At 35.7% G+C, this 18,750-nt stretch overlaps 1 protein-coding gene across 11 annotated transcripts in view; it reads right to left on the bottom strand.

Annotated features, from left to right (window-relative positions):
• The window catches only part of JMJD1C (jumonji domain containing 1C), a 253,133-nt gene that overhangs the window by 149,300 nt on the left and 85,083 nt on the right, over positions 1–18,750 (bottom strand). For all 11 annotated transcript variants that reach the window (XM_075534262.1, XM_075534264.1, XM_075534261.1 and 8 more), the window contains exon 2: positions 2,662–2,826. Coding sequence is in view for 8 of the 11 variants with exons in the window: in XM_075534255.1 (XP_075390370.1) it covers positions 2,662–2,826 (165 nt within the window). In the remaining 3 variants the exon portion in view is untranslated. The remainder of the gene's footprint in view (positions 1–2,661; positions 2,827–18,750) is intronic.

The following is an 18,750-nucleotide window of genomic DNA, read 5'->3' as shown; positions in this document are numbered from 1 at the left end:
TGCAGACAAAGATTTACATACAATGACATTTATAACATTTATCTACAATCACATAAAAATGGAAACAACTCAAATGTCAAACATTAGGAAAACAGATCATTGTAAAATCTTGTATTATGCAGCTGTTAAAAATTATGTTAAGGTTATTTCTTGTGAGGAAAAGTAAAGAGGAGGAAATAAGTTAAAAAGCAGGATCTATGATCTATTATTCAATTTTAGCTAGATGGATTTTTTTAAAAGCAGAGAAATATACTTTATAAGGAAATATGTCAAAGACTATTAGGTTATCTCTTGGAGTGGGGTTAGAATGATGATTTTTCTACTTTATATCATTCAATATCTTCTAAACTTTTCATAATATATACAGTTCTTACAAGAAAAAAATGTTACATTTTAAAAAGAGGTTTGCTAGTTATATGGCTTATTATGACGTTAAACTGTTTTCAACAGAAACCAATTTCAAAATGTCTAGTGAAAACTAGTAGAAACAGCATCTTAAGATAGAAATTTTCTAAAACTAAAAACAGAGAAGAAATCCATGTCAATTTTAATAGCTTGTATGAAATGGTGTAGATTTTCTAAAGTTCTGTTTATGTTTTAACTATGATACTGAGAGAAACATTTTGCTGTTACCGAGTTACTGTTTTCACCTTGTGAGGCTTTTCATCATACAAAATTCACCTATTTTATAATGACTTTTAGGTGTTAAACCATTTGGGGGCAAAGTCTGTAAGATCAATAAACTTTGTATTCAGGGCTTAAAATTTGTTTAAAAAAACCAATTCAACATAAAAATAACACAAAAACCCCCCAATTCAACATACTCAACAATTATTTCTTAAAACTCACTGATAAAAATTATGTTAGGGAATCCAGGACAGATGATCCCTTCAGGACCAGTAGTGAGAGTGGTGATACCAGGAGGGTGGAGAGAGGGTGGGGTGGAAAGGGGGAACTGATTACAGGGATCTACATATAACCTCCTCCCTGGGGGACGGACAACAGAAAAGTGGGTGAAGGGAGATGTCGGACAGTGTAAGATATGACAAAATTATAATTTATAAATTATCAAGGGCTCATGAGGGAGGGGCAAAAATAAGGAGCTGATGCTAGGGGCTTAAGTGGAGAGCAAATATTTTGGTAATGAATGTACAAATGTGCTTTACACAATTGATGTATGTATGGATTATGATAAGAGTTGTATGAGCTCCCAATAAAATGATTTTTTTTAATTATGTTGTTTTGCTATAAATATTCAAAGCATTCATTTTTATAGCTCAGTGGATCCTTCCTCTTTCCATATTACATTTTCTTTTAAAAATGACTTAATTGGCCTCATTTCCACCCTCCTTTTCTTATTGTGTATCTTCTCAGATTAAAAAAAATAAGTAGATACACTGACTACTCTAAATATATAAAAGAATTAAGGAGTTGACTAAGAAAAGTTAAATGAATTACAATTATTAGTTAAGTAAAAACTACCCTTTTAAGTAGCTAATTATTAAGAAAACGGAAAATACCTCACCTATATTAGATATACTAAACACCTAAAATATTTCAATGGCTTGAAAATATTTGTGTATTAATGGAAAATTTCACCCAAATAAAAATTGGTTTATCTGTTACATTATAGACATGCAGTCCCAAATAGGTAACACTGGTTAAGTACAAATGTGGGCTCTTTTGATAAAAGAATTCATGTTATTGTTTAGTTAGTGCTTTTCTCTTATAAAACACTTCAAACTGTCTGTAAAGGTATTGGTGACTCCTATATGTTCTTAACTGGAATAATTCCTAGTACCAGTATACTGGTTATCTGAATGTACCACCTAACATCTGCCATCACTCATCAAAGATTCACTGCATTTTGACTAAATTTAACAAACTAAGAAAAATTAAGTGAAACTGAATGCTTTATAACAGTGGTTCTAAACCTTCCTAAGGCCACAACCCTTTCATACAGTTCCTCATGTTGTGGTGACCGCCCCAACCATACAATTATTTTCGTTGCTATTTCATAACTATAATTTTGCTACTGTTATGAATTGGGAGACCCCTGTGAAAGGGTCATTTGACCCCCAAAGGAGTCACGACCCACAGGTTGCAAACCGCTGCTTTATAAGGATACCTGGTGGTGAAGCGGGTTAAGCATTTGGTAGTTAACTGCAAGACTGACCCTATTAGCAGCTTTGTGAGATAAAGAAGAGTCAATCTACTTATAAAAACTGACAGCTTTAGAAACTCTACGGAACAGTTCTACCCTGTCATATATAGTCACTATGAGTCAGAGTCAACTTCACAGCTGTGGGGGTGGGGTGCCAGCTTTATAAAAAATGCACTCTTCCATCTACATCTCTTTCAGCTAAAATGTTTTATGTTGCACATAAATCAATTATTCCTCAGAAGCTTTTCATCCAATTTATATGTTCTAGATTTATTTGGGTAGAATAAACTATGAACTACAGATGCTGAAAATAGTAACAAGGAGACCCATAAACTCTTTGAACAAAAGTAGTATTTTCAAATTTATATCAGACACCTTAGTCTAGTCAAGAATATGAATGTATAGACAGCAAGAAAAATCAAAATTGATATATTCATTTCATATATTTTGAAAATAAAAAACTAAACATGTTTAATGAAATAGTAACAGGTTCTTACCAATGCAGGCCACTGAATTTGTTTGTTCTTCGATCCCTGAGTCTGGCTAGGGTCCTTCCTTTTGGCCCAGATTAAGTGATATTCAACCAAGAAAGTTGAGAACTCTTCATAAACTTTAACCCACTCTCGTTTATCCCATTCAAGATCATCAAATTCCACATACACCTGTGGAAAAATAAAAAACCATAAGTTCCTGAAGTAAAGCTGTTCAGTTAGATTTCAAACTATAAGCTATTATGAAATTGAACTAGAAGACATGAACAAATTCATGATTTAAATGACTCTCTTTAAAATAATTTACTCTCCTTAATCAGATTATATATCCTTCCTTATTTCTATGACTAGAAAATAAATAGCAAATTTATTAAGAATAACAACGTACAAAGAGAATGTTCATCAGTACAGAAATTAACCCCAATCATTTAAATACATTTAAAAAATCTGTGTCTATATTGATGATGCTAGAAGCAGAGGTCAGCAACCATTCTCTGAGAGAGCCAGATAGCAATACGGTCTCTGTCACGGTTACTTAATTCTGTCCTTGTAAAACAAAACAGCCAGACAGTATGTTAAAAAAATGTGCTTAGTTGTGCTTCAACAAAACTTTATTTACAAAAATAGCTGTAGGCCTTTATATTGACCCATGCGCTACAGTATTCTCTTGGTAAAATATAATGGAAGCCATATATTAAATGTTAAATTTCCTAATAGGTGCTAGGGAAGGCATCTCGATGGTATAGTGATTTACATGTTGGCCTGCTACATGCAAAGTCACCCATTTAAAGCCACCAGCCACTCCACAGGAGAAAGATGAGGCTTCCTATTACTATACAGAGTGAGTCGCAGATACTCACCGAGGAAAGTACTACTGTGTCTTATGAGTAGGTCATTATGGATCAGAATCAATCGGTAACAGTGAGTAAATAAATCTGAATAGGAACTAGAAACCTCCACCATGGTGAGTGAATTCATTTAAATATTTTTATTCAACCTATAACATTCAAAATATCACTTCGGCATGCAACTAATGTAAAGCATTTTAGTGAAAAAGTTTATACTTTTTTTTAATTTTGAAAATCTATGGTGTATTTCATATTTGCAGTGTATTTCAATATGTATACTACATATTCATTGCAAGTACTTAATCTGTATTTAGATTTCAAAAGCCTTTCATGAATTATTCCAAACACAATGAATAAAATTTTAATAATTACAATACAAGTTTTAAATTTTGTAGAAAATAAGTAAATAAATGATTCCATTTCTAAGGTGCACTAGCCATATTGCGAGTACTCAATCGACATATGTGACTCAGGGCTACAAACATGTGACACTGCAGTCGGTTGTAGCACACAGAGAAAATCTAATTTTTTAAGCATTTCTTCAAAATACTGTATTTGATTCATTAACAAAAATGCAAATTTACAGATAATGGAGTTACTAATTTTATTTTAATAAATGCACTTTCTTAAGCTATACATGCAAAATTTGTAATATATTCAAAGCTAAAAAGGCTAGCTTTTTATTATAAGTTACATGAATACAGGCAAATCATTGTTAGCCTAGAAATAATTTTTAAGTGATTTTGTTTTTTTGAAAAATATGAAGATTCATAAAATGTTAGAATTTTCTCAAATACTTTCCATGCTTATATTAATGATTGCTTTTACTTAATATCAAGAGTTCTTACTAGAAGTGCTTTCCCAAAGTCTAAATTGGCTATGATATATTGTCATTTTGTATATTAATATCTTTTCCTTGCTATTATTTTACTGAAAATCCTGCGTCTATTTTCATCAGGAATACTGGACTTTAGGTTTATTTTACTGCAAAGTGTTTAAGGAGTTGGGTAGCACTGAGGGTTAGACAACGTGCTGTTTGAAAGGCTGGACGTTCAAACTTTCTATTGTTCAATGGGAGAAAAATGAGCCTATGAGCTCCTCTAAGGATTCAGTGTCTCAGAAACCTAGAGTCCTACTCTGTTCTACAGTCAGCCACTATGGATAATAATCAACTGTGTGATAGTGGGACATCGTGTTTGTCTTGTTTTAGCATGAAAGTACAGGGGGCTTCATAAAATAAATGGCAACATGGTCCTTCTTAGGTATAAAAATCACTGCCATCAAGTCCAATGTGCCTCACAGTGACCCCCGCCCCCCCTGGGAGTTTTTGAGACTGTAACAGTTTATGGGAGTAGAAAACCCAGTCTTTCTCCTGCAAAGCTGCTGGTAGTTTCAAACTGTTGACCATGAAGATCACAGCACAAAGTATAACCACTACACAATCAGGGTTCCTTCTTCTTAGATATAAGTGATATTATTTCTCTATTATTATTAATCCTTTTATTGGGAGCTCTTAATAGATATCATAGCATTCCATAGTTCAACTACATCAAGATGTACTGTATTTCTCTATTAAATGTTACTCATCTATAATACTATCGGGACCCAAAGTTGTTGTTTTTTACCCCCAAGTTTTTTGTCGAAAAGTATTCAATTTTATATCTTGTATATTTTAAATGATTTGTCTACATAAGTCATCTAAGTTGGAGAATTTATAAACATAGACTATCTTTTTTTAAAAAAACATTTTACTAGGGGCTCATACAACTCTTTTATCACAGTCCATACATATACATACATCAATTGTATAAAGCACATCTGTACATTCTTTGCCCTAATCATTTTCAAAGCATTTGCTCTCCACTTAAGCCCTTTGCATCAGGTCCTCTTTTTTCCCCTCCCTCCCCGCTCCCCCATCCCTCATGAGCCCTTGATAATTTATAGATTATTATTTTGTCATATCTTGCCCTATCCGGTGTCTCCCTTCACCCCCTTTTCTGTTGTCCGTCCCCCAGGGAGGAGGTCACATGTAGATCCTTGTAATCGGTTCCCAGTTTCCAACCCGCTCACCCTCCACCCTCCCAGTATCGCCCCTCAAACCCCTGGTCCTGAAGGTATCATCCACCCTGGATTCCCTGTGCCTCCAGCTCCTATATGCACCAGTGTACAACCTCTGCTCTATCCAGACTTGCAAGGTAGAATTCGGATCATAGTAGTTGGGCGGGGAGGAAGCATCCAGGATCTGGGGGAAAGCTGTATTCTTCATCGGTGCTACATCGCACCCTGGCTGACTCATCTCCTCCCCTAGACCCCTCTGTGAGGGTATCTCCAGTGACTGACAAATGGGCTTTGGGTCTCTAGACTATCTCTTTAATCACCATAAAGACTGTAGTGATTTCTTATTTCCAATATTAGTAATTTGAATATTTGATATATTTTTTAAATCATTATATTGGGGGCTCATACAACTCATCACAATCCATACATACATGTGTCAAGCACATTTGTACATTTGTTGCTATCATCATTCTCAAAACATTTCTTTTCTACTTGAGCCCTTGGTATCTGCTCCTTATTTTTCCGCTCCTTTTACATTCCCTCCTCCCTCATGTATTCTTGATAATTTATAAATTATTATTTTGTGGTATCTTACACTGTCCGACGTCTCCCTTCATCCACTTTTCTGTTGTCCACCCCCCAGATATCTTTTTCTTGATCAACCTGGCTATACAGTTTTAGCAATTTTATTTACTTTTATGCCACCAAATAACTAGCATGTACTTTAATTTTTCAATTGTTTTTCTGTTTTTATTTAATTAATTTCTACTTTTCATATGTTCCAAGTCATAGTGACCCTACCATCTAGCACAAGATAGAATTGCCTCATGTGAGTTTCTGTGATTAATTCTTTACAGGAGTAGAAAGATCCATCTTTTCCCCAATTGCTATTATGCCACCAGGATTATATACACTATGGAAAATATGATTTGGGAAAGAGACCAAGATGGTTTTTAAATTATTTTGTTCATTAGACAATCTGTGAGAAGATAAACAAGATAGATTTAGCATAGATAAATCACTAGTGCGGTATTGAAAACAGACATAATGATGGTAGTGAAAGTTCACAAAATAGAAGTTAACAAAAAATTGAGAGGGAAATTAATTTTGTAATATACTTATCCTAGCTCGAAAAACTGTTTTCCATAGAGAGTGAATTCTACTTTGTCTAATTTTTTTAAAAAACAAGGGAATTTAACCAAAAAAGTAAAAATGAACAAGGTGGGAAAACCAAGTCAAGCCTATTCCCCCAAAGAAATTATACATTATTATATACAGGGATTATGAAGTCTCAGCCTCATATATGTACCTTTTGGGTTAAAGGATAATCAAGTTCAGGCTATATCCTAATGTTTGTTGGTGGGCCAACAATTTCTGCAATCAATTATAAACCACATCATTGTGACATGAGTTGATCTCAGGATATTATTTCCCGTTGAGAAAGAGGGAAGAAGAGCTTTGTTAATCAATTTTCCATTAAATCTACCCTTACACTTCCCCAAAAGCCTGGGTGTAGAATTAAGAGTAAGTCGTGGACACAGACACAATGAGATTTTAAGAAATGCATCAGGTGACCTACAGTTGAAAAGAATGTGACTTGTATGAAAACAAAGCATCATTGACTCAGAAAAATTAGGATATAGAAGCTTATGTACAATTTGATAAACACTGGCCCCAAGTAATTTAAAAAGGATCAATTTCTTTGTTTTTTTAGAGAAGAGGAGCTAATGATACCTCTTCATATCAGGCACAAGGGGGCACTGGAGCATAGAAGATTAGGTATTTCAGAAATACCTAATTCCTTTCCCTAGACTGAAGAAAAGTTGGGAGAGAGGAAGGGATGGAAAGGAGAGAAGTACCAATGAGTATATGTCCCGTTTTTAATTACATAAAATTTTCCATCTTAGTTTAAAATTTTACTACACAGTACATTTAAATATATATATTTTTTTCAATACTACCATTATTTCAATAATGAAATACATAAAATGGACTTTCCCCCTTAAATATCAAGAATGGTTTGATCTCAAATTGTTATTATCAATTACTTTTTGATTTATAGTAGGTTTTTCCGTTTTATTTTGTTACTGTTGAAAGCTTGTTTTTAAAATGTTTTTAGTATATGAAATTCAAGACGGATGTATCTACAGAGACAATAATTGGATTAATGATTTCGTAGTGGGTGTGGCAGGTGAGGTCTCAGGGAAGTGGGCAGCTAATAACAAGGAATACAAGAAATAAGAATACGGGGGGGTACCCCCACCAAACGAAAAAAAAAAAAGTTCTGCTGGGTGGAGCTTTCATTCTGACACGCATTTCCCCTGACACGTGAGTATCGAGCAATTTGCTATGAATTAATGCATCCCCCAGTGTCACCTGGGAAACTTCTCTGTGGTTACAGTGATTTCTTTTGTAAAAGTAGTTTTGTTAGACCCCCATTTTTTATCCGGACTGATTTAAGGGAATAGTACGCAGCTGTGAAATTTTGTTTCCTGCTAGGAGAAAAAAGCTGCAGAAACTTGTGATGTTGAATACAGCTTACAAGGGCAGGACTATGGGAAAAACTCAAGTGTATTTGTATTTTTCGTTTCAAAAAAAGGTACAATACAGATAAGATACCTCATTGTGATGTCCATCAACTTACTGGTCCACAAAATTCATGCACTTATGTTAAAAAACCAATGACTGACCATTGAGGAGATGGGGAAGTTATCTGGACTATTCTGGAGCTCAGTTCAGTGATTTTTAACAAAAGATTCGGGAATGAGAAGGGTCACTATGAAATTTGTGCCTCAGGTTCTGACGGACCAGGAAAAAGAAAGTCAAGTGGAAACATGCTATTCTTTGAAAGAACAGCTCCAAAGCAACCCAGAATATTTTTCCAAGGTCATTACTGGTGAGGAGGCATGGTACTATTCTTATGACCCACAAAACAAACATCAATCAAGCCAGTGCAAGAAACCATTGTCACCTCTCCCCCCCAAAAAAGCTTGTCAACTGAAACAAATATCAAGACAATGCTCATTTGTTTTATTGATGTGAGGGGGATAGTTCATTTGGAGTTTGTTCCACCAGGTCAGACTGCTAAACTTTCTATTTAGAGGTTCTAAAACGATAGCAATAACATTGTGACAGAAAAAAAAAAGCCTGACTCGTAGCATACCACCCTGACAATGCACCTGATCATGTAGCCATCTTCAATACACATTTTTGGTCACCCCCCCAAAAAAAAAGCATGCCTTTCTTGGCCCACACCTTAGTCATGTGAATTGGCTCCATGATACTGTTTCTGCAAATGCAGAGGGACATGAAAGGAGAGCAATTTGATGGCATAGAAGAGGTGAAGAAAAGTATGAGGAGGTGGTATCAGGCATCCAAAAGGATGAGTTTGAAAAATGTTTCTAAGAATGGAATCACAGATTTGACAAATGTCTTAAGTATAACGCAGAGTACATTGAAGGTGATAAGGTTGTTTTGTAAAAAACCAACAGCGTTGAAAAAAAAATTCCCTTTTTGCAGGAGAGGTACCCCCTTGTATGTTCTAAAATTGTGGTAATGATTGTACAACTCTTTTTGACATGACTGAAACTATTGAATTGTATGACATGTGGATTGTGTCCCAATAAACAGTTTAAAAAGTAAAGTAGAATATATTAAAAACTAGAACAAATTTTGGCCAACAACAAATGGCAATAAATGAATTGACTTGTACAGATTAAACTCCTGCCAGAATGCACACTATTTGTAAACAATGAGTTGGTTAGGGTAATTGACAGTGGCAGTACCACATCTAGGTCTTTTTATTGTGGTCTGGTGAGTTTAACTTATATTAATACTTTCAAATAAAATTCCATGGGATTTTAAACTCATTTTGTATTTCTCACTTATTTCCTCCATGTTGAAAGTCCTGCTACACAGTAACACCAACATAATTTATTTTGTAGCACAGTACATACAAAATAGTCTTAATGAATAATACACACCCTACATTGAAGAAAAAATATTTTAAGGTTTTACACAGCTCTTTTTTGCCCTAAGTGTATATAGTACACAACGTGTATACACTCAAATTACTGTATTTTAAAGTTACTTGAAATATTTCCTTCCTGTGGTTACCTTTCTTAGTACTTTATTTTCCTTTTAGTTTTTACTTTTAATGATTAAAATATTTTTCAGTTATTCTTATTTTTTCTGTTTTAACATTTTAAAACCTAATTCCTGAAATCCCACCACAATGATTTCTGGAATGACATTAGGAAAAATCCACCACTGTCTCAACCTCTTGTCTGAACTTTGCATGTTTCTTTTATTTAAATGAAAGCTGGCACTTCTCCAAGGACACTGCTTTTCCTGGTATTCTCTCAAGTGATGACTCTTTTTATATATAAATAGTTTTATTGGGGGGTTCTTACAGTTCTTATAACAATCAATCATATCAAGTGCATTTGTACATGTTACATGATGATTCTTTTTTTTGCCCTCAGGTCTGGGGTTGGAGTTTTCTTTATTCCTTATTACACAAACCAGTCTCCTTTCCAGGTGATCTATCCTACTACTTCAGGAATGATCCTCCCAGAGGTAAATACTTTCATCACATATTAAGTTTCATACTCTTCATTCTCTGACCACCACCACCTCCGGTGTTTCCAGTTGACTAATTGTTCAACCCAACCCAGGATCCACAACTTCTCACTGTCTTTTTATTGTATTATAATAAAACTAACAAAATTAATTTGCCAAAATTATCTCGTGATAGCGTACTGACTCAAGTTTTCTTAACATTTCCAGGAATAAGCAAGAAAACCACTTTAATAAAATAATCAACTCTGAATCATTCTAGGCTCACTGGGAAACAAGTTTAAAAGACTGAAAATGACTTAGATTTCTTTAGGAGGGTAAGTCAAAAAGTACTGCTACCAGGTTTCAGTTCAGACATGTACAGATTTATTCCAAAGAAAACATGTTTAAACATGTCTCTTGGGGGGAGCCCTGGTGGCGTAGTGGTTACATGTTGGGCTGCAATCTGAAACATGTTTCTTGGAGCAGTAAATGGCTTCTGACAAGTTCTCCCAGCAACATACTTGAATTAGTCTCCTGAGGGGTGCCTTCTGAGACCAAGGGGTAGGAGGGAATGTTATATAGTAGTCAAAAAGAAAAAAAAAAGAGAAAAAAGAAAAATTAATCAAGCCAAACTTATCAGAACTGAGACATTCAGAATTTGAATTTGTTGATTTCAAAAAAGTACAAATCCCGTTACCATAGAGTCAATTACAACTCAGAGATCCTTTAGTTCATATTAGAACTGTTCCTTAGATTTCTGAAGATTAAATCTTTAGGGGAACAGACACAGCCTCATATTTTTTCACCTTTGGACTGGCAGGTGAATTTGAACTGCCATCCCTTTTGCTTAGCAGCTCAATGCTTAGCCCACTTCACGACTCACTGCTTTAAACTCAGTGGAAACCTCAAATTAGTTCCTTCGGAATTTGTTATAGTTTCTTTAAAAAAAATAAAGGTATGGAGCACCTAGGATTTCCTCAAAATAGTGTTGCTTCATGAATTTCTAATTAAGTTAAAGTTTTTCAGGGATGTTTTGTAAAACATACACATATGCAATTGTTTTCGAAGCTTCAAAAATTCTTAGTAATAACAATTTTCCGTCTTTCATTAGCCAAACTATTTTAACAAAGAAAATAAATTACAGCGCTCACGTAAAAGTTAATTAAATGTTTATATATTTCTAAAACCAAACCAAACCCACTGTCATTGAGTAGATTGCAATTCTTTTTTAAAAAAAACATTTTATTAGAGACTCATACAACTTTTATCAGAACCCATATATCAATTGTGTAAAGCACATATGCACAATCTTTGCCCTCATCAATTTCAAAGCATTTGCTCTCCACGTAAGCCCTTTGCATCAGGTCCTCTCCCCCCCCCCCCTGCTGCCCCCTCCCTCATGAGCCCTTGATAATTTATAGATTATTATTTTGTCATATCTTGCCCTATCCGGTGTCTCCCTTCACCCCCTTTTCTGTTGTCCGTCCACCAGAGAGGAGGTCACATGTAGATCCTTGTAATTGGTTCCCTCTTTCCAGCCCACTCACCCTCTACCCTCTCAGTATCGCCACTCATACCCCTGGTCCTGGAGGTATCATCAGCCCTGGATTCCCTGTGCCTCCAGCTCCTATCTGCACCAGTATACATCCTCTGCTCTATCCAGACTTGCAAGGGATAGTTGGGGTGGGGTGGGGGGGGGAGAGGAGCATTTAGGAACTGGAGGAAAACTGTATTCTTCATCAGTGCTACATCGCACCCTGACTGACTCATCTCCTCCCCTAAACCCCTCTGCAAGGGGATCTCCAGTGGTCGACAAATGGGTTTTGGGTCTCCACTCTGCACTTCCCCCTTCATTCACTATGGTAACATTTTTTTTCCTGATGATGCCTTATACCTGATCCCTTCAACACCTCGTGATCGCTCAGGCTGGTGTGCTTCTTCCATGTGAGCTTTGTTGCTTCTGAGCTAGATGGCCGCTTGTTTATCTTCAAGCCTTTAAGACCCCAGATGCTCTCTTTTGATAGCCAGGCACCATCAGCTTTTTTCACATTTGCTTGTTCACCCGCTTTGGTTTCAGCGGTTGTGTTGGGAGGGTGAGCATCATAGAATGCCAATTTAATAGAAGAAAGTATTCATGCATTGAGGGAGTACTTGGGTAGAGACCCAATATCCTTCCACCACCTTAATACTAAACCTATATAGGCAAATAGATCTATTTTCCCATCCTCATATATATAGTTGCATATGTACATGTCTTTGTCTAGACTTCTATAAATGCCCTTTGCCTCCTAGCTCTTTACTCTATTTCACTTGACTTTCCTCCTCCTGTCCCACTATCATGCTCCGTCCCCACCTGGGTTTCAGCTATACCACTTCGTTACATTACCCTTGATCATTCCCTACCAGGCCTGCCACACCCACCTCACCACCAATTTGGATCATTTGTTGTTCCCTTGTCCCTGGGTTTGTTAACACCACTTCCTTACCACCCACCTCCCCCTATCCCATGTCCCCCAGGAACTGTCGGTCCCATTGTTTTTCCTCCAGATAGTTCATCCAGCCTATCTTATTTAGACAGACCTGCAGAGATAATAACATGCACAAAAACAAGACAGAGCAAAACCAAACAACAGTATACAGCAAAACACTATAGGGCAAAGAAGTGCTCTGTAGGGTTTCTGAGACTAAAGCTTTAGGGAAGTAGATAGCCTCCTCTTTCCCAGCAGACCAGCTGGTGGGCAAGTATCACTAACCATACAGTTCAGAGTCCAACACATAACCCAATGTGCCAATAGGGCTCTCATATATAATCCCTGAATCTATTAGTGTAGAAAAATAAAAGGATGTTTTATTCTTAAGACAGTGATGCTATACAAATGCTTCAAAAGGATCATGGCAAAATTCCATTATCTCTCAATTCCATTTTTCCACAAAAAATTTTGGTGTGTGTTCTATCAACATGGCTTGTAATTAAAACAAATCATTTTATTGGGGACTCTTACAGCTCTTACAAGAATTCGTACTTCAATTGTATCAAGCACATATGTACATATGTTGCCATCATCATTTTCAAAACATTTTCTTTCTACTTGAGCCCTTGGTATCAGCTCCTCTTTTATCCCTCTCCCCCCAACCTTCTCACTCTCATGACCCTTAGATAAATTATACATTTTTATCATTGTCAAATCTTACCCCATCCGCTCTCTTCACCCACATTTCTGTCATTCGTTACCCTGGGTGTGTGTGTGTGTGTGTGTGTGTGTTAATACCATCATTAGGATCACTTCCCCTTCACAAATGTTTTGAAGCCTTGGGAAGTTAAATTTCTGATTAGAGATACTGAAATTTTTCAATTAAAATTCTTTTATGGGTGGATGCAATTTTTTCATGTAATATTTAAAACAACTCCAACTAATAAACAGGTTTTGGGTCAATTGTCTAAATGTATCTACGACGTGACAACAACTATGGTTGTCCTTAATAATCCAATGCCTCTGAATAGATTCCAACTTCCAGAATCTTATAGGGTAGAGTAGAATTGTTTCACAGGGTTTTCTAAGACTGTAAATATTTACAGGAGAGCAGAAAGTCTAATCTTTTTCAGGAGAGCTGCTAGTGTAATTGAACTATTATTGACCTGTGGTTAAGCAGTCTAGTGCTTAACCCAATGTTCTACTAAGGTTCATTGTAATGCTAATAATGCAGGTTTTGTTTCCTTAAATGTCCTTATGATTAAAATTATTGTAGCAAATAAATATTTCCAGTACATGAAATGTTTACATCTCAGAACACACAGGGGCAGTTAGTTCTACCCTGTCCAATTGGGTTGCTATGAGTTGGCATTAACTGAATGGTGTTTATTTTTTGATACCAAATATTAAATGGATAATAATTTTAAATTTTCTAGTAACGGGATTAAGAAACTCTATTTATATATTCCATTTCTACCTCACTCACTGCCACCGAGTCAATTCTGAGTAATATTAACTCTATAGGAAAGGGGAGAAATGCATACCCCTGAGGATTCCAAGACTATCAATCTTGAACATTTATTCTACTTGTTGTCTCTATAGGTTCATCAATCCTGGGTTTCACACACCAAACATATAGCAATACCAGGACAGGAGGGGAAGGTGGGGGAGATCACAATGATCTACATATAATCCCCTCCCCTGGGGGGCAGACAACAGAAAGGTGCGTGAAGGGAGACATCAGTGTAAGACATGAAAAATATTAATAATTTATAAATTATCAAGCATTTGTGAGGGAGTGGGGAACGGGGAGGGAGGGGGAAAATGATGAGCTGATACCAAGGGCTGAAGCAGAAAGCAAATGTTTTGAGAATGATGATGGCAACAAATGTACAAATGTGCTTGACACAATGGATGGATGTATGGATTGTGATAAGAGTTGTACGAGTCCCCAATAAAATGATTTTTTTAATGAATAAAAGTCCATTCAAAAAAAATTTTTTAAGTCCATTTGAACAACATCTCACCTAAGGTCCATAGTTCCATAGACCTTTTAAAAGATGGAAATCAGGTCTACTTTTATTGTTTCCTCCTAATAACTACCACATAATAGTCAACAATAGTTAAGAATCAATATGGTACAGACTTTGCTCCCAAGGAGGTTCATAATTCAAAATCATATTTCAAAAGGACTATTAAGTACAAATATTTGGGTAATGATCTTCATAAACTTATTCTGTATTTTAAATGTTACTATCATATAACTTAAATCTTAAGAGGTTTACAAGAGATATGTATGTACACTGTCTAAATTTATTATCAATATCTCAATGAAGCATGATACTGTGATGTACATTTTATAGCTGAGAACTCTAAGGCCTAAAAAGGTTAAGTGATTTAACCAACATTATAAAGTTAACATTAGATTATAGCTAGAACTCAAACTTATTTATATTTACAATGCCACAGATACCTCTAAAAGCAAAAACTTCAATTTTTAATCCTATAGATGTGAAAAATTCCATTAGGAAAAGGTTGATACATTCCTACTGAAAGTACTACCTGTAATAAATAAGAGAAGTATCAATATTTGACTTCGTAGGGCCTGTCAGACAGTAGAAATTTAATAGAAGCCTATAAATTAAACAACGGAAAGCTGGGACTACATAAAATTTTTGATTTTAATAGAATATATATATTTACGAACTATCTCATCAACAGACATTTCGTATTTATGAGTTTGAAATTTTTTTCAGAGTGTACCTCTGGTAAGGGTCCCACATTAGGTTGCCCTGAGTCCAAGACACCTTCCTTGGAACAATCTGAATGATATACCAAGGGCCCTAGCAAAGATAAACACCATACTAGGGATGGCATCCAATCATGGGATGTCTTCTTTGGTCTGTGATGTCTCGGTCCAGCCATAGAGAGGTCTGACGTCAGCAAGGTGATGTAAGGTTGTGGGCAGACAGGGGGAAAGGCTGAGTGGATGTCTATAGATCAATGTAGGGCAAATGGGGGAAGGTCACAGCAGGCGGGGAGTGGGAGAGACAAAAGGAGTCTCACAGGGCTGTGGGACTGTGGTATCTAGGGTAGGGAGTAAGAAGTGGTGGAGTCCCCACACAGGGCCGGAGGTGGACAATAACCTAGTCCTACCACCACACCACCCTGCAGGCTCTATGGTGGGAGAAAGACATGGTGAGGAAGATGTACCCAATAAACACTATGTACATCTCAAGTTCAATCAGGCCCTGAAGATAGAGTGTAGTCCCCAACTTTACCATAATACCTGTTTTGCAGAATGACTAGATCTTTGGAATCCAGCGATATAGATATAACCGAGGAGTGGATTTATAAATAATGACAGACAGGAAACACAAGTAAGAATGTTTACAAAATAATGATAAACCTTATAAGATTATAATTATTTTATAAACAATAAAGAATAACCAAAACGGCCTATTGGCTGTATAAAAGTAAGAAGATGAACTAAGAAGATACAAGAATGTAATATGGGAAAGATGAAGTAATATTAATAGATGCAGAGAGAATAAGGAACTACTCACACCTCCTGTTTTGCATCCATCTTCTCCACCAAGGAGAATTGAGTAGAAAACTGGAAAAGGTAGAAGAAACATAGTTAAAAAGTAAATGGAAGTTGATGTGGGAAAAGAAGATAGTAAAGAGAATACCCCAAAGCTAGTGAACCCGGTTTGAGAAATTCCAGAGTTTTCAGTGGCTAACTTTTCCTAAGTAGATTGTCATGCATTTCTTCCAAAGCATCTGGATACACGCAATTCCTCCAATCTTTCAGTTAGCAGTGAGTGCACTAACTGCTTTTACCACAGAGTTATAAAAAAAGAGTATCTAGCACCTTGCTAGTTTTTGTTTTAGTTTTGTTACATAGCTTTAAATAATCACAGCCTGGAATTAGGCATGCAGCTCTGAAACTACAATGTATAATCTGTAAAAAATTGTAGAAAAGAAAATAATTCCTAAAATCCAGTGATTTTTAAAATGGAGATTTTAGGAAATATATATTAAAGAAACAAAGAACCTTTGAGTTAGAAAGCTCCTGACAATCTATCAATGTTGATCTTACCCCAAAAAAAATCTTTAAACTATCTACAAGATGGTGCGTAGGCAATAAAAAAAGCAAAACCTTATCACCAAGAGTTAATTTCATATTTCACTATTAGTGATGCTAAGCTTTTTCTTCATGAATGAATTTCATCTTTTTATGTAAATTAGTGTAATTTTATAGATGTGTATAGTAGTATGCTGATTTTAGCAAAATATGATGAAAAAATCCAACAAATATATTTAGGAGTAAAAAAATTTAAGTGACAAGTGTTAAATTATTAAATATTAGGTAAGAATCCAAATATTTATGTGAAGAAAATATTTCAGATAAAAGAGAGTAAAATGTACAGAGAGTAAAAAGTGACTGGAGTCAAACAGACCTTGAAAAGAGAAATGGGGGGGAAAGTACCATTAACAACTTTAATAAGCTAAAGAAAAACAATCATCAAAAGACAGAGCAAGATGCTCTTTAAAAAAAAAAGACTATTTGGAGATTAAAAGAGAGCTTTAGGATATTTACTATGATTTCAGAAATAAAATTACCTCAGAAGGAGCTTTTGAAAAATAAGGTTTCAATGTTTTCCAGAAACAAAACACAAAAGTAATATTAAGAAAAAAAAAAGAAAGAAGGCAAAAGAGGGTCAGTATTACTTAATACCCCAAAGAAAACATTCTAGGAAAAAAAAGACAAGGGGTCTTAAAGGTTCAAAGATAAACAAGTGGCCATCTAGCTCAGAAGCAACAAAGCCCACATGGAAGAAACACACCAGCCTGTGTGACCACGAACTGTCGAAGGGATCAAGCATCAAGGAACAAAAAATCTTATCACTGAAAATGTGGGTGAGTGCAGAGTGGAGACTCAAAGCCCACTGGTAGCCAAACGGGCACCCCTTACTGAAGGGGTATGGGGAAGAGATGAGCCAGTCAGGGTGCAGGGTAGCAACGATGAAACATATAACTTTCCTCTAGTTTTTAAATGCTTCCCCCCCCACACTATCATGATCCCAATTCTACCTTACAAATCTGGCTAGACCAGATGATGTACATAGGTACAGATGGCAACTGGAAACACATGGAATCCAGGACAGATGACTCCTTCAGGACCAGTGGTAAGAGTGGCGATGCCTGGAGGGTGGAGAGAATGTGGGGTAGAGAAAGGGGGAACTGATTACAAGAATCTAAGTATAGTCTCCTCCCTGGGGGAAGGACAGCAGAGAAGAGGGCGGAGGGAGACGTCAGACAGTATAATATATGACAAAATAATAAATAATTTATGAATGATGAAGGGTTCATGAGGTAGAGGGGAGTGGGGAGAGAGGGGGGAAATGAGCAGTAGATATTAAGGGCTCAAGTAGAAGGCAAATGTTTTGAGAATGATGATGGCAACAAATGTACTTATGTTCTTGACACAATGGATGTATATATGGATTGTGCTAAGAATTGTATGAGCCCCCAATAAACTGATTAAAAAAAGAAAAAGAAAAAAGTAATCAAAGAAACAATTCAAGACAATTCCCTAAGATTGAACCTCAAGTTTCCAGACTGAAAAGCAAACCCTCCAGACCCAAGCTAAATGAAAATCCATATGCATGTTGGTTGGAATACCACTGTAAACTTTCTATGCAGAGATACAAGATATCTCACGAACTTCACATAAAAGGAAAAATAAACAAACAAAAAGACAGTATCTGAATGCTCAACACTAGAATTTTGAAAACAATTAAATGCTTTCAAAGTTCAAAGGGTAATTGATAACAAGGAGTTCAAGGAAGAAGAAAGTGTTTTGAAACTGACTGGGGTAGCAATTGTATAATGCTGCTTAATGTGATTCCACTATGGGATGATATACCTGTATTAGCTTCCAATAAAATGGTTTAAAAATAAAGTATTAAAAATTTCAGATGGAAATATTTTCCAATCTCTAATCCAGTATTCTATAGCCAGTCAAATATGAAAACAAGTTTGGGAGTTAAATTATTTTCATATAATCATATCACAAAAATGTCCCAATAGTCTTTTCTCAAAAAACTTTAGATATACTTCACTAATATAAGAGAACAAACTAAGACAGAATC

This window comes from Tenrec ecaudatus, chromosome 16 (genome assembly GCF_050624435.1).
Source record: "Tenrec ecaudatus isolate mTenEca1 chromosome 16, mTenEca1.hap1, whole genome shotgun sequence".
NCBI lineage: Eukaryota > Metazoa > Chordata > Mammalia > Afrosoricida > Tenrecidae > Tenrec > Tenrec ecaudatus.
The sequence above is the reverse complement of the archived record's forward strand: the minus strand, read 5'-3'. Positions and strand labels throughout refer to the sequence as shown.